Source organism: Leptonychotes weddellii, chromosome 2, assembly GCF_054177405.1.
Source record: "Leptonychotes weddellii isolate Sample4059 chromosome 2, ASM5417740v2, whole genome shotgun sequence".
Lineage (NCBI taxonomy): Eukaryota > Metazoa > Chordata > Mammalia > Carnivora > Phocidae > Leptonychotes > Leptonychotes weddellii.
In genome coordinates this window covers 86,536,295-86,553,909 of record NC_138370.1, presented here as the reverse complement: position 1 = coordinate 86,553,909, position 17,615 = coordinate 86,536,295, and the positions used below count along the sequence as shown (strand labels likewise).

The following is a 17,615-nucleotide window of genomic DNA, read 5'->3' as shown; positions in this document are numbered from 1 at the left end:
CCCATCCCCCACCACTCCAGCAACCCTCAGTTTGTTTCCTGAGATTAAGAATTCCTCATATCAGTGAGATCATATGATACATGTCTTTCTCTGATTGACTTATTTCACTCAGCATAATACCCTCCAGTTCCATCCACGTCGTTGCAAATGGCAAGATTTCATTCCTTTTGATGGCTGCATAATATTCCATATACCACATACCATATACCATATACCATAATGATGGCTGCATAATATTCCATATACCACATCTTCTTTATCCAGTCATCTGTCAATGGACATCTTGGCTCTTTCCACAGTTTGGCTATTGTGGACATTGCTGCTATAAACATCGGGGTGCATGTACCCCTTTGGATCCCTATATTTGTATCTTTGGGGTAAATACCCAGTAGTGCAATTGCTGGGTTGTATGGTAGCTCTATTTTCAACTTTTTGAGGAACCTCCATGCTGTTTTCCAGCGTGGCTGCACCAGCTTGCATTCCCACCAACAGTGTAGGAGGGTTCCCCTTTTTCCGCATCCTCGCCAACATCTGTCGTTTCCTGACTTGTTAATTTTAGCCATTCTGACTGGTGTGAGGTGGTATCTCATTGAGGTTTTGATTTGGATTTCCCTGATGCCGAGTGATGCTGAGCACTTTTTCATGTGTCTCTTGGCCATTTGGATGACTTCTTTGCAGAAATGTCTGTTCGTGTCTTCTGCCCATTTCTTGATGGGAATATTTGTTCTTTGGGTGTTGAGGTTGATAAGTTCTTTATAGAACTTATAAAGAACTTTATAGTTCTTTATAGAACTTTGATAAGTTCTTTATAGCCAACATTCCTCTGGCTATTTGGGCTCTTTTCTGGTTCCATACAAATTTTAGGATTATTTGTTCCATTTCTTTGAAAAAAGTTGATGGTATTTTGATAGGGATTGCATTAAATGTGTAGATTGCTCTAGGTAGCGTTGACATCTTCACAATATTTGTTCTTCCAATCCATGAGCATAGAACATTTTTTCCATTTCTTTGTGTCTTCCTCAGTTTCTTTCATGAGTATTTTATAGTTTTCTAAGTAAAAACTGAGAGCTTTCCCTCTAAGGTCAGGAACAGGGCAGGGATGTCCACTATCACCACTGCTATTCAACATAGTACTAGAAGTCCTAGCCACAGCAATCAGACAACAAAAAGAAATAAAAGGCATCCGAATCGGCAAAGAAGTCAAACTCTCATTCTTTGCAGATTATATGATACTTTATGTGGAAAACCCAAAAGACTCCACCCCAAAACTGCTAGAACTCATACAGGAATTCAGTAAAGTGGCAGGATATAAAATCAATGCATGGAAATCAGTTGCATTTATATACACCAACAACAAGACAGAAGAAAGAGAAATGAAGGAGTCAATCCCATTTACAATTGCACCCAAACCATAAGATACCTAGGAATAAATCTAACCAAAGAGGCAAAGAATCTGTACTCAGAAAATACTAATATTTTTAAAAAATTCAACTCCTGAAAAGTATTGCATGTCTTGGTATTCTAAACCAAATGCCTTAAACAAGACTAGGCATATTAGGAAAAGAAGGATGCTTTTGATGTCAAAACCCAGTGAAGTAGTGTGACTGTGCTTCTATTACATGCTTAGAAAGTTAAAGAAACATTAAGCTGGCAAGTAAAGTTGTTAGGGAACCCAATAATAAAACAGCTGTTTGTGGAAAACATTGGTGCTGATGTATCACAGAACAAAAATCAGAGTGTGTCAATTTAATGCCAAGAAAAGTTATCAGAGATGTTTTTTTGATCTTTGAAATTATTTATTTCACCATCCTCTTTACTGTCTTTGCCTTTTTATACTCAACTTTTTAGAAGATGGGGGATTTTTGTTTGAGTTTTTATTTTATGTTAATTAACTAATATCTCCAAAATAATTATTTAGGAGCTTTTCTGAACTTAGGAATGCTAAGACTTCTTTTTTTTTAATTGCTGCTGATACTTGGAATAGAGTCTTCAAATGCTGAAATAGCGTTTCTCTTGAATATTTGTTTGTTTGTTCATATTTTATTGAATATAGTTGACAAAATATTATATTAGTTTCAGATGTACAACATAGTGATTCGACAACTCTATATGTTATGCTATGCTTATCACAAGTATAGCTACCATCTATCACCATACAATGCTATTACAAAACCATTGACTATATTCTTTATGCTGTACCTTTCATCCCTGTGACTTATTCCTTCCATAATTGGAAGCCTGTACCTCCCACTCCCTTTTACCCCTTTTTGCCCATCCCATACACCCCTTCCCTCTGGCAACCACCAGTGTGCTCTGTGTATTTATGGGTCTGTTTCTGCCTTTTCTGTTTGTTTTGTTTTCTAGGTTCCACATATAAGTGAAATAATTGAATATTTTGAGATCAGTTTTATGTAACTTTTTGCTTGTAAATTTTGTTTAAATAATTTCATGTCTTCTCTGGGAAAACTGTTTTCACATAAATTAAATACAGACTTTGAAAGTTTGAAATAGCCTATGACTTTTTCCTTTTGCTCTAAATTCTGTAGGACTTTTCCATTCATACAGTAATATGTTGTGATTTAAACATAGTATAAAGAGGAAACCATAAACAGAGACTCTGATGCTTGGGAAAAAAAGGGCATATCCATACCAAGGGTATGAACAGGCTTGGAAGAAGGCAAGAAGGTTTGGAAGTGGAAAATGCAGTGGAAGATCCTACAGGAGAAAGGGTGAATCACTATCATGTCAGGTAGAGGGGCAGCCAGAAGGCAGTATTGTATGGTAGTTAATAGCATGGGACTCTGGCATTAGACAAATCTGAATTTTAGTTCATAACCTATTAGTTACTAGCTGTGAGGTTTGGTATGTTACTTATCTGTTTTTCATTTTAATAGGTTAAGTGTAGTACCTACCTCATAATATTATGAGAACTATATTACATAATCCATGTAAAGTGCCTCATACTTAATAAGCTGTCAGAACATGTTAGAAATGAAAAAACAAACAAAAAGCCAGTCCTTTCAAGCTTGTCTTTTCAACAAATTATTTTGGAGCAACTGGATATCCAGGAGGAAACAAAATGACCCTTTCCTCACACCATTTACAAATATCAGTTTAAGATGAATTATAAATATAAATGTAAAAGCTAAAACAAAAAGAGCTAAATTGGACGATTCACACTCCCTCACTTCAAAACCCATCACAAAGCTACAGTAATCAAAAAAGTGTGGTCCTTGGGCACCTGGATGGCTTAGTCGGTTAAGCATATGACTCTTGATTTCGGCTCAGGTCATGATGATCTCAGGGTCATGGGATCATGTGGTCCTGGCTTAAGGATGAACATACAGACCAATCAGATGGAATTGAGAGTCCAGAAATAAACCCAAAAATCTGTTGCCAATTGATTTTTGACAAAGATGCCAAAACCAGTCAATTGGGAAAAGAATTGTCTTTCAACAAATGATGCTGGGACAATTTGACATCCAAATGCAAAAGAATGAAGTTGGACCCCTACTTCATCCCATATACAAAAATCAAATGTATCAATGAACTTTAAGATATAAAACTATAAAACTCTTTGAAGAAAACACTGGGTCAGATCTTTATGACTTTGGATTTGGCAATAGATTCTTAGATATGATACCAAGAGCATGAACAACAAAAGAAAAAATAGACAAATTCAACTTCATTAAAATGGGAAACTTTTATGCATCAAAATGATTATCAAAAGAGTGGAAAATACAACCTACAGAAAGAGAAAATATTTGTAAATTGTATTTTGATAAGGTTCTTGTTTCCAGAATATGTAAAGAATTCTTACAATTCAACAACAAAAAGACAACCCAATTTTTTTGAATAGATATTTCTCCAAAAAAGATATACAGATAGCCAACCAGTACATGAAAAGATGCTTAACATCACTAGTCATTAGAGAAAGACAAATCAAAACTGAAATGAAATATCACTTCACATCCACTAGGATGTCTATTATTAAAAAAACAAAAAACATTAAAAACAGAAGATATGTATTGGTGTGCATACTGGGTTGAATAGTGTTCCCTCCAAAATTCATGTCCACCCAGAATCTCAGAATGTGATTTTATTTGGAAATAGGGTCTTTATAGAAGTAGCTAGTTAAGTTCATGCCAGATTAGGGTTGACCCTAAATAGAATGAATGGTGTTCTTTTAAGAAAGCTATATGGAGGAAAAGCAGATACTGAGTTTTGTTACCAAAAGCCATGGACCTCCAGGAGCCAACTAGAAGCTGGAAGAGCCTTCCCTAGAGCCTTCAGAAGAATCATGGCCCTGCAGATACCTTGATTTCAGACTTCTGGACTTCAGAACCATGAGAGAATAAAAATGTATTGTTTTAAGCACCCAGTTTTTGGTAATTTGGTATAGCAGCCCTAGGAAATCAATACAACAAGGATGTAGAGAAATTGAAACCCTCATATATTGCCAGTGGGAAAGTAAAATGATTTAGCTCAATGGAAGACAGTTTGGCAGTTCCTCAGAAAGTTAAACATAAAATGACCATGTGACCACTCCTAGGTATATACCCAAAAGAATTGAAAACAGATACTCAGACACTTGTACACAAATGTTCATAGTAGCACAATTCACAATAGACAAAAGGTAGAAACAACTGAAGTGTCCATCAACGGATAAACAAGGTGATACATACATACAATGGAATAGTACTCAGCCATAAAAAGGAATGAAGTACTGATACCTAATACTGTGTGGATGAACCTCAAAAACATTATGCTAAGTGAAAGAAGCCAGACACAAAAGGTCACATATTGTGTGATTCTATTTATATGAAATATCCAGAATAGGTAGATCCATAGCCATGAAAGACTAAAACCATAACGTTTTTAGAAGAAGAATATCTTTTGTACTCAGGGGTAGGCAAAACTTTAAAAAATAGAACCCAAAAAGCAATAGCCTTTTATAAAAAGGAAAAAAAAAAAGATAAATGAACTAGGAAAGTAGGTTGCCAAACAACAATAAGGGCCACTTGAGGTTTGAAATGCTACCAGCATGGTTGTGTTTGTCTTTCTTTTTATTTTCAGCTGCAGCAAGGTAAGCATGGAGTAGAGAGTGGATTTCATCAAGATTAGTGTCTTTGCAAGGTGAGTAGGATGAACCTGAAGAGGGATAAGGATTTTGAGGATATATGTGTAAGGGAGTGAATATAATAACTGACAGATAGGAATTTAAACTGGGTAAGTAGAGAATTGATAATATGGGGTGGGGGGTGAAGGACAGCGAAAACATGGTAGGATCAGATAATTGTAAGATATGATGGGTCTCAGGGTTAGAATATTGGAGTCCTAGAGTATATTTTAATGCAGTCTAGGGATATTCCTGGGTGTATCAAGAGTTTTATTTTTATTTTATAGAATTGAAATGTTCACAAAAGAGCATTTGAAACTGACTTCAAACAATTCATTATACCTTTTCCTAGGCTGTATTAGCTTTTCTACTTAGTCCTTGAAAACTTATAGGAAGCTACTCTTGAGGAATAGTTGTGTTATGGCTTTCTCCTGATCTTAAGTATCTCAGATAGTGGTGCTCCTCAGCTTCAAGGATGAATCCAGGTATTATAGAAACAAATTTATCAGATGAAAAGCAAAACTCTAAATTGCTTGCTTTTTGATATTTTGAATTTAAAAGATTGTGATAAAAAATATCATTCAAAGAATTATAAAGTCTTCGAGTTGGAAGAGAAGTTTATATTATCTACAATTTTAGTTCTAGTCCTTTGACTGAGAGCTCATACCTCACAAGGTAGGTCATTTTATTATAGACAGCTTTTCAGTTAAGGGGTACTTTGTTAAAAAGTTCTTTCTATTGGACTAAAGTTTTTCTCTTTAAGTCTTATTAGTTTAGATGTGGATTTCAAAATACTACGTGGAAAAAGCCCATTGCCCTTGAACTTCGCTTTAAATAATGCGTTTTTCCCCTTTACATTCTAATCAGTAACAAGCCCATCCTCTCAGCGGCATCCCTCTCCCACCTAGATAACTGTAGATGATTCTTAGCTGACTTCTCTGCCTCCAGTGAGGCACCCGCCCAGTTGGTTCTCGGTGCTATCACAGTGGTGATCTACCCAAAGCACGAGCCGCCCCAGTAGCACCAGCAGTACTCAGAAGGGATTATATGCCAGGCATTGTTCTAAGCACTGTACGCATTTACGCCTTATAATAATCCTATAAAGTAGGTTCTGTTATAGTCCTTATTTTTCAGATGTGGACAAAGTCGAGTAGTTAAATAACTTACATAGCTAGTAAGCATTAGAGCCAAGTTCAAATCCAGACTTCTAGATTCGGAGCACATGCTTTTGAACTCTACATCAAGCCATTTCTTAATCTTTCTTACTTAAAATACGTCTGTGGTTCCCATCATAGGATCAAGTTTGACATGGCACATAATGCCTTTCACGATCCAACCCTTTTTCTCTTCTAGAGCTTCATCTCCCATTTCCTACTACTTTCTTTTTATTTCTGTAAAACTAAACTACTTGTATTACCCTAATACACTGTGTTTTTTCACATATATGTGCATTTACTACCACCTCCTTCACCTTGCTGACTCTTTCAAATTATTCTTCAAGACTCATTTCAGGCATTGCCTTCTTCTGGAAACGCTACCAGAATCACTGCCTGAGTGATCCACTTCCCCTATTGGATGAAGTGTTCCTTCTCCACATGCCCATACCTTTATCGAAATATCATTGTAGTACTGTTATCATTGCACTGACCATATTTAGTGGAAACTATATATACCAGAAACTCCTCAAAGGCAGGGACTATATCTGATTTTTCTTTTATAAGCAATTATAACCATGAATTACACTGAATAAATTTCCACGTTTTTATTTTATTTGCAGATGATTCATGGTGATGGCTTGCAGGGTCATAAATAAAAGAAGGCACATGGGACTTCAGCAACTTTCATCATTTGCAGGAACAGGAAGAACTTTCCTAGGCCCATTAAAATCATCGAAATTTATTATAGATGCAGAGTGTCATGAAGGTGTGTTAATCAGTTCAACAGTAAGGCTTCTCGAAAGTTTGGATTTAACCAGCGCAGTGGGACAACTTCTCAATGAAGCAGTTCAAGCACAAAATAACACATATAAAACTGGAACTAGTACTCTTCTGTTCCTTGTTGGTGCATGGAGCAGTGCTGCTGAAGAATGTCTCCATTTAGGTGTCCCCATTTCATTAATAGTGTCTGCAATGTCAGAAGGCCTGAACTCTTGCATTGAAGAGGTAGTTTCCCTTCAAGTACCTATCCACAATGTATTTGACTATATAGACAGCACAAAGACATTTTCTGGACTTGAAACATTTAGTGGCAGTTTGTGCCCTTTTCTACAAATCCCTTCAGATACTGGTTTACAGAAAGAGCATGATCTCAAAGATGTTGCCTCTCCATCACTGACCATTTGCAATCTTTCTGGGATACCTGTTAAATCACCTAAACTCTTTAGACCTCAGGCTGAAGTTGAAGCAGATAAAAACACGTTACAAAATTCTCAAACTCTGAAAAACAGTCTGCTCACAGGCAACTATCATAGAAAGTCAATACTAATCCACAGTAGGCATTTTAATAGGACAGATAATAATCAGTGGATAAACAAACCAGATGGATTTCTAGAACAACATGGTGCAACTTCTCCCAGTACTTACAGATGTAATGATTTGGTAGAGTTGGAGATGGGTTTAAGTCACGGAGATCACAACAGCATGAAATTAGTAGATGAAGCAGTACGGCTGCAGTATCAGAATGCAAGTATGCAGCAAGGCAACTGTACGATGCCATTTAGGTTTGACATTTCAAGACTCTTCACTTGCTCTTTACCAGGTGTACCTGAAACTTTCTCTTGTGTCTGCCCAGGATTTATCACTGTAGTATCAATATCTAATTCTGCTCTGATTAAGGAATTACAGAATCAGCCTCTCCGGATTATTCTCATTGAGGGTGACCTCACAGAGAATTATCGCCACCTGGGATTTAACAAGGCTACGAATATTAACACAGTACTGGAAAGCATGAAGGTTCAACAAGACAGCTCAGAAGAACTGTGGACAAATTATGTATTACAGGTACTAATTAAGTTCAATGTGAACCTTGTCCTGGTACAAGGAAATGTGTCTGAACACTTAATTGAAAAGTGCTTACCCAATAAGCGGTTGGTACTTGGGCCAGTGAATAGCAGTGTGATGCAGGCTTTTGCAGAAGCTTCAGGAGCAGTACAGGTGACCTATATCACACAAGTGAATGAAAACTGTGTGGGCAGTGGGGTCTACGTGACCTTCTGGAGAAATATTCCTTCGGATGTCATGGATAGAATCAATATAATCACAGTCGTGATAAAAATCGAAGGAATTAATTTGGTTACAGTAGTGCTCACTAGCCCAGTCACTGCACAGATGCAATCCAAAGAAGACAGGTTCTGGGCTTGTGCCTATCGTCTGTATTATGCTCTAAAAGAGCAAAAGGTCTTCCTTGGAGGTGGGGCAGTTGAATTTTTGTGTCTTAGCCATCTTCAAATTCTTGCAGAGCAATCACTGAGTAAACGAAACCACGTCTGTTCAGGATGGCTTCATAATACTTCCTCTTGGCTGGCCTCATCTCTGGCACTGTACAGATCAACTGTGCTTAAATGCCTGGCAAACGGATGGCACAAATACCTTTCAACTCTCGTATATAACATGGCCAATTGCTCATCAGAATTTGAAGCCAGCACATTCATTCAGCAGCATCTACAAAATGCCACAGACTCTGGCTCTCCTTCATCTTACATCTTGAATGAATATAGTAAGCTTAATAGTGGAATTTTTAATTCGGGCATTTCAAATAAACTGGAACAGATTCCAAGCGTTTATGACGTTGTTATACCAAAGATTGAGGCATGGCGCCGAGCTTTGGATTTAGTACTCTTAGTACTTCAGACAGACAGTGAAATTATTACTGGACTTGGACACACACGGTTAAATTCACAGGAAACAGAGGGTTTTTTATTTTTGTAGTGTTATTGGCTAAGTCTTTGGAAAATAATATTTTGTTATATATCATGCTAATGATAAATTTCCTAGTAGCTAAGTCATAGTGCCTAAAATGCCAGCCATTACCAAGAAGAAAATTATTGATGTCTGTCAGTAATTGCAGGGTCTGAGATTTCACCCGACTTACAAGCTAACAGGTTAGCCTGTTACTATTTCATGGTATGCTACAGGATACATGAGACGCTTGGACAGAGACAAAGCACTTTTATTATTCACAACAAAAGTGGTAGCCAGAGCTTCCTGTTGGTTTGTATCAGTTCCCATTTCTCTGAGCCCCATAAGAGCAACATAAAAGGCCAGTGATGGAAGCCTGCACATGCAGTGGGTTGTGTTACAGAAAAGGAACACTGAGCTTGGGACATTGACTGCTTTTATAGTGACCAGAAACAATCCTGTTTTTTGTCCAAGGGGTAGTTGCTACCTCATGCCTCAAGGTTGCTTAGTGTAAACACAAGCCTAAGACATGGACTGGGTAAAGATAGGTCAGGTCCTTGCATTCAAGGCACACCCAGAAAGTATGCAGTGTCATTCAGAGCCCATAATGGATAGCCTCTTCCATTTACTCACTTCTTAACCTGACATGTTCTTGGCCAAACTTGAATTTTCATGGAAGAATGCCACTCTGTTTACTAGTCTGATTAATCTGATAAACAGGTTGTTTCGTCAATACCAGATCTATTCAGTTGGTTTCATATAGCAGTTAATTAAGGCTACTATCAACAGACTCTGAGCAGCAGGATGAAACCAGTCTGCAGTATTGACCTCAGTCATGTCCCGTAGTGTCTTGAATTTAGTCAATTTTAAATTCCAACGGGGGTCTTTTTATTAGCCTGAATGTATTGTAAGACCAATGTATCATATATTATGACCCTCACAAGGGAGCTTTGACTGAGTTGCTGATCTTTGGTGTCAATGACAAAATGACAGGGGCAATAGATGGCCAAAAACAAATCCCCCCTCCCTAATGGAGAGACCTACTATGGCCCATTTTTCCCAAATATAAGCACATAACCCCAACAGGGCACGGTCTCTCTACTTCAGGATTTGTTGTGAAACCTGATTTGAATCACCATTGTATAGATTTAATTAAGTCACATAGGTCGTGCCACCCAGTAGTTGCAGCCTCAGTTGCCATAATGGCAAAATCCAAGGCTACTCAAATGTTGCTCTTCCCACCCTGTTGAGTAACTTGTACTCAACAAACTTGCAATTTTTTTTTTTTTAAAGATTTTATTTATTTATTTGACAGAGAGAGACACAGTGAGAGCAGGATCACAAGCAGGGGGAGAGGGAGAGGGAGAAACAGACTCCCCGCTGAGCAGGGAGCCCGATGCGGGGCTCGATCCCAGGACCCTGGGATCATGACCTGAGCCGAAGGCAGACGCTTAACGACTGAGCCACCCAGGCGCCCCTAAACTTGCAATTTTTATTTCCTCCTTGCTGGTGGCATTTGTTTTAGCTTTGAGGACCCCTTGACTTAGAAGCAATAGCCTACTCAAGCATAAGATCAGTCAGATTGAAACAAGGTTGTCCTGGTTTCTGTGTTTGTACATTTTCGCAGCTGCCATCGATGGCATTATGAACTGCTTCCAATACTGAATAAGTCTTAATAAGGAGGAAACATTTGTTTGTTTGACTCCTGGGCGGATTGAGCGCTATGACTCTGTCTAAACAATGCTGAGAAACGGCTTGGCAAACAGAGTTCTGAATTTTGTTTGGGTTTAGCAGCCACTTCTACTGGTGGAGGTTGATAATGGCCACAGTCAAAACCATTGAGATGAGCTTCTAACTTGACCACCAGAACATCATCTATATAGTGAACATTTGGGATATCAGAGCATAGAGGCGCTCACACTAAATCCCAACCCGCCAATAGGTTAGGATGGGTTAGGGCATGGTAGTAGATGGCAGGAAGTTTGTCTCATTTCTCTATATAGAGCAGCAATACCTTGAATGGGAGGATCTCCTCTGGCACTTTATGAGCATTTACAAAATAAGCATATAACACCTCAATACCAGTTACGTATTTTCATAACAATTCATTCTAATCCTATCAGTTGACTTTAGTCACTTTATCCCCCGTATGGGAATATGGCAAGTTTAACGTTGGCACATTAGGAGCTTTAACTGTGGTGAAGAGATTATGTTAGCTCCCTGGTTGGGAGCTCCAGAAGGAGCAAGGGGTAAAGGCTGCATCCAAGGAGCCTCTTTTTTTCTTTTTTTTGGCCCCTTGCTTCAGTGTTGGTACCAGCTTCTTTCCTGTGCACTTCCCAGTATGTAGGGAGCCCCCACACTCTGGGGATCTTTCTTTTTGCCCTCCATATAACTAACCCTGCACCTCCTCAGTGTCCTGCAGCCTTTGGTACCTTTGACCACCCTGTGCCCGATACCAACTTCCCCTATGGAACTGGGTAGAATGGTGACGAGCACCTGTATCTAACAGCTGTAAAAGTTTGAGTCACTTTCTTCCCCCATGTATTCCCATCATACTTGGCTTTCTCCTTAAAGCAGCTGAGGTCAGGGTAGAGGGTGAAGGAGTTACCAAGAAGTGTAGAGGGAGAGAATGGCTCCAGTATTGCATTTACTTTTGTTTTTGATCAGCTGCCCAACTTGTACTCAACAAACTTGCAATTTTTATTTCCTCCTTGCTGGTGGCATTTGTTTTAGCTTTGAGGACCCCTTGACTTAGCAGCAATAGCCACACTTCTTGGCTAGAGCCCTGGGACGTGCTGCCTTGTTATCATATTAATATCATTGCTCTTCCCACCCTGAGGTGAGTGAGCAACAACCAACACACCATTTGGGTGGCTTGTTTTAATCCTACTTCTCACTGCTTAGCCTCCAAACATAAATTAACAGGCAGGACAGTGGGAGACTCCTCCCCACCTCCCTTTCCCACTACTTAACATTTACTGTTGGATCCCAGGGAGTCTTATATCTCTTAACCCAGAGCAGTGGGGCCCTCATCCTTTTCAGAAACCATGGCTCTCTCAGCCAAAGCAGTAAAGAACTGTGTAGGGTCTGAGATTTTGCCCCGTTTATAAGCTATCAGTTAAAATGTAATGGGATACAGCCAGAAAACAATCCTGGATCAGAAACAAATGACTTTACAATAGCCAGAGCTTTGTGTTGGTTTATTTTGGTCCTCTGTCCTTGCAAGTCCCACAGAGGTGACATAAAGGGCCATGATGAATACATGCACAAGAGATTGTGTTACAGGAGAGGAGTGCATAACTTGGGCAAATCACAACTTTTACAGTAAGCAGAAGTAAGCCTTTTCTTGGTCTGGAGTGAGATGTTACATCATCATTCAGGGTTACTCGCTAGAAACACATCCCTGAGAAATGGCCTGGAAAAAGAGTACTCCAACCCAGCAAGAACATGCTGAGAGTCAATAGCATTCTGTGTATCCCAACAAAGTCTTGCTCTTTTGCCACTTAGCCATTAAATGAACATCTTAAGAATGGAATTATGTGTGGAGTTGAATATTAGAAAAGCTCTGGGGAAATAACAGTAGTAATTAAGTTATTGATTACCTACCATGTCCCAGGCACTATTCTAAATTCTTCACATATTGTATTAATGCTTTAGGGTTGCCATAACAAAATACCACGTATTAGGGGGCTTAAACAACAGAAATTTATTTTCTCACAATTCTGGGGGCTAGAATCTGAGATCAAGGTGTTGGCAGAGTCGGTTTCTTCTGAGGCCTCTTTCCTTCACTTGTAGATGGATATCTTCTCCCTTTGTTTCACAATGTCTTCCCTCTGTATCTGTCTGTGTCCTAATTTCCTCTTCTTGTAAGGACACTAAGTCATAATGGATGAGGGCCTTCCCTAATGACCTTATTTTAACTTGATTACCTCTTTAAAGAGCCTGTCTCCAGTGAAGTCACGTTCTGAGGTATGGGGGATTAGGACTTCAACATATGAATGGGGGGGGCACACAATTCAGCCTATAAGACATATATTATCTCAATCTTTGAAACATTTATTTTCTCCATTGTATGATGAGGAAATTAGTTTAGGAAGGTTAAGAAACTTGCCCAAAGTCTTAAAGCTAGTAGGTAGAAGAGCTGGAGTTTACACTAAGATTTTATCTGGCTCCAAAGTATATTTCTAAGTATTAACTGTGAAAGGAAGCTTTTTCTGGAAAGTAACAACAACAAAAGAATGTCTAGTTTATTTATAGGGATAATTTAAATGTACTAGAAAATATGACTTGGTTATCTTCTACTCAAGTAAAAGAATATTAACTTTTGGTTTAGTGGTTGTCTTAAATGTGGTTACCTGAAAACCTTGCACAGATCATCATTCCAGTTATATACACCATCTTTGTTCAAAGTTAGAATAACAACAACATTAAATGTTGAACTGTTTTTTAAAATAAAGTGTATTTTACTTGTTTAGGAATTGATACTTTTACTCTCCTGTGTACTATTAACACTTAATTTTTGTTAAAATATTACGAAGATTATCAGCACCACTAATATTAATGTAGATGCTTATTTATATAATAGATTTTTTGTGAAATTGGTATTTGCATATATTGGTACTATTAAATATTTAGTAAAATCCTGTTATAAATACTTTCCTTTGACACTAGAAGTCTCATTTTAATACAGATTGTATAAGTCCATTTTGTTTTCAGATTGTAAAAAACTTTGTACTGTTATGTGGTTTATCAGCTGTTTTTCTAATTCTTACCAGGGATACCTTTAAGTTTTAATTACTCAAGGAACTGTTCTGTCCTTGCAGAGGCAGTCCCTCACATAAATTTGATTCATTTAAGTAAGTGGGTTTTCCAAGAAACCCTGTGCATAAGCAGGTAGACACTTCTCAAAAGACCAAAGAAGTGTTGACATCTTTGAGACCAATCTGCTGCTTTAATATTATAAACTACAAAGAGGTTTGCAGTTATTCTACATCCCATCCACATTATAGCCAGCCTTCCCAAAGATAAATAACCCTTCCTGAACCAGGAGTTAACTGGCTCTTCAAAAAATAATCTTTAAGAAATTCCAGCAATGGAATCCCTGCATATTCAGAATATGGGCAGGTGTACCTGCCTACCCAGACACTGGACAGATGCAGGAGCAAAAAGGAAGTGGGAAGCAGCAAGAGTGAAGGGGTTACTGACAGGTCATTGTGAGCTATAGTCCCCAAAATTGTTGAAAGGACTCTACCTGAATGGAAATACGGTAAAACAAATTTGAGAAGTAGCTCATAGGCATCACATTCTGGGTAAGTGCAAAGCAACAACAAAAAGCAAAAACAACCCCACTTCTATGTGTATATGTAGATGGAAGAGAATTGACTAGTGCTGTAGTGATCTAAGCTCTGAAGAATATCAAAAATATCCAGCACATGCTTCCTTCCAGGATGACTGAGCCACACTCTGAGGAAAAAATGTTGAAAAGAAATAAAATAGAGCAGGACAGGAACATTTGGAATAAAGGAGAGGGAAAATTCACATTGGGAATGGTAAAACAATGTCATTTTCTATTAGGCTGGGTGGCCAGCAGACTCCAGATGAAAAGACCTCCGAAAATAAATGTAACCTTGAAGGCAAGGTCTGTAGACTTCTAGGAAACACAGAGCCAAAGGCAGAAAATTTTTCCAACCAGTCTTAGCTTTGACAAATAGAGAAGGGTTACACAAAAAGGCTCTATTTCTGGTTCTTCATTTATAACATAACAGAGACCATGAGCCATGAAGCTGAGAAATTGACCCTGGCCCATCCACATCTCCATAGGAGACGTGGGATATGTCTATGTATGGGATACACAAAAAATCCATGTAATTTGGACATGAGGGAAAAAAGAAATGCTATTTAACCTCAAATGACCTGAGTACAAGAGAAGAGATTAAAATGGATGAAAGAATTTTTAACAGAACATAAGAACTCACAATATAAAAACTCTAGCTATAACGCAGATCAGAATATTTTTAAATGAGTTAAATCACTTAGATAGAAGTTTTTGAAAAAACAGCATGCATTAGGAATGAAGTTCTCGGAAATTAGATGGCAAACAACAGGTTATGGAATGACGGCACAACTCAGAAAAAAAACTGGATGAAATCACAGGTAACACAAGAGCACATGGAGTCCACTGAAAGCATGGTAAAGGAAGTAAATTTCTTTCCCAGGAACTCAGGAGAGGAATCTCTTTCACAAACCCTTCTAAATTTCCATAACAGAGATCTGCACTGTATCAATTTTTTTTTTTTTTAAAGATTTTATTTATTTGGGCGCCTGGATGGCTCAGTTGGTTAAGCGACTGCCTTCGGCTCAGGTCATGATCCTGGAGTCCCGGGATCGAGTCCCGCATCGGACTCCCTGCTCGGCAGGGAGTCTGCTTCTCCCTCTGACCCTCACCCTTCTCCTTCTCTCTCTCTCTGTCATTCTCTCTCTCTCAAAAAAAAAAAAAAAAAAAGAAAGAAATTAAAGATTTTATTTATTTATTTGACAGAGGGAGAGAGAGCGAGAGCAGGAACACAAGCAGGGGGAGCGAGAGAGGGTGAAGCAGGCTTCCCACTGAGCAGGGAGCCCGATGCGGGGCTCGATCCCAGGACCCTGGGATCATGACCTGAGCCAAAGGCAGATGCTTAACGACTGAGCCACCCAGGCGCCCCTGTATCAATTTTTTTTAAGATACTGACTTAAATGACCAAACTTTACAAAGGATGACTTTCCTGTGTAACACACAGACCAGTATAACATTAGGGTCCCCCTCTGGAACTTTACAAAGCCATTAATGACTCATTTAAGTTCAGGAGCAGTCCTTGGCTGGCTAGTTCATGCCATTGTTCGACTCTACAAGGCTTTGTTTCATGAGGGGAAAGCGATGGTGGGTCAGAGGAGTCCAGGGCCTCTCAGGGTGCCAGAGCCTTGCAGTCACCAAAAGTCAGGGTTTCCAGGAGCATAGCTTTCCAGGCCCACAGACTTTTGTCAAGTTAACGGGAAGTAATCATCATCAGAGGGATTAACTCATAACTTGTACTAACCAAATTCACAGAGAATTGTGTAAACCAAGACGCTAACTTCATATTGGTATTTATAACTCCTAGAAAAAGCAGAATACTCATATGAACTGAACCAAGAATTTTTTTCTCCTGTTTCTGAAAGTCTCTGGGGAGCTAGGAACATTGCTTGTTGAGGCTGGAATTGAAGCCAAGGGACCCCTCTGATGCAGCACTAGCCAGACACCTCTCTTCAGGACAATGCTGAACACCCACCACTAACCAGGAAGGTCAGCCTTTTGCTCACTTCTGTTGCCATACTCTTTATTCAGGTATTAAGTTAATGAGACACTGCTTTCTTTTTACTCAGTTATATTTCAGACTTGCTCTCTGGGGGCAGCATCCTGTGGCCCCTCTGAATGTTAACTTACTGATTTGGGAGACATCTCCTCTGTAGTGATATCTAATAACCACAATCACCCACTTCGTGATATTTGTTAAACCCAGCAGAACTTAACCTTATCTCCAGTTTCTGGAAGCAACAGATCAGTCTCCTTTGGACCAGCTAAAGGTTCTCCCTTCCATGATAAAAGAATGATAAAAAGGAGGTATCTGTCAGCTTCCAGGATGTACTTACAGTGTAGTCAGATAAGCATTAGACTTTAAACTAGAAGAAATTTTTCATAATCTGACTTTGCCCCCTGTGTGACCTCAGGCAAGTCACTTAACCTCTCTGAAATCTGTAAAATATATTCTTAAAGCAACTTCGAGGTTTAAATTAAATATACATTATGATAACTCAATATAAACTGTGTGCAAATATCCAGGGAAATAAGTCAAGCAATTGAAACTTTGTTATAAAAGAGTTTCGTGAGATTTCTGTTCCTTTCCTAGCTTTACAATTTTAATGGTTCTTTGTGCCCCTTCCTCCTTTGCCCTCCTTATTAGTGATTAGAAATAATGCCCATGAACAAAAAAGGTCAGTGTGCCTACTTTGGAGATAAGAGCAATAGGAGAGGAGAGTACTAGGCAAGATGTATTTCACTTCTCAAGATGGCTGGAGGAGAGAACCCAGGCAGTTGAAGATAATAATGACAAAAATTAATAATAGTAGATTTGGTGTAGTACTTTACCCTTTTAAATAGTTACTGACCCTAGCCACTTCTAAGAGTAGCAGGACTACTATCTACCACATGGATTTGCTGGCCTAAGGGAGCAAAGCCAAGCCCCAGCTAGGGAGACTCCAGAGTAAGCCAACAGATAATTGTAGACCACAACACCCTTCAATCAGCCTCCCTTGACGTGTACATGTGTCATCTTTTCCGAATCATGTTGTCAAGTTCTTATGATTGCCAACTACTTTACTTTAGTATTTTGTTTATATAGAGTAACAGTTCTCAACCTTGGCTTCAAATAAGAATCAACTGGGGAGCTTTTATGACTGCTAATGTCCTCACTACATCTACAGATATTTAATTAGACTGAAATCAGAGCGCCAGGCATTGGTATTTTTAAGAGCTCCCAGGTGATTGGAATATGTAGCCAAGACTGAGAATCGCTGACATGAAGTGA

The 17,615-nt window shown here is 38.8% G+C and overlaps 1 protein-coding gene across 1 annotated transcript; it reads left to right on the top strand.

Moving 5' to 3' along the window:
- Positions 1 to 3,779: 3,779 nt before the first annotated feature.
- Positions 3,780 to 14,621, top strand: BBS12 (Bardet-Biedl syndrome 12). Its single transcript, XM_081811926.1, has 2 exons — positions 3,780 to 5,136; positions 6,897 to 14,621. Exon 2 carries the CDS (start codon positions 6,904 to 6,906, stop codon positions 9,043 to 9,045), a length of 2,142 nt encoding a protein of 713 aa, XP_081668052.1. The 5' UTR covers positions 3,780 to 5,136; positions 6,897 to 6,903; the 3' UTR covers positions 9,046 to 14,621.
- The last annotated feature ends 2,994 nt before the right edge of the window (positions 14,622 to 17,615 follow it).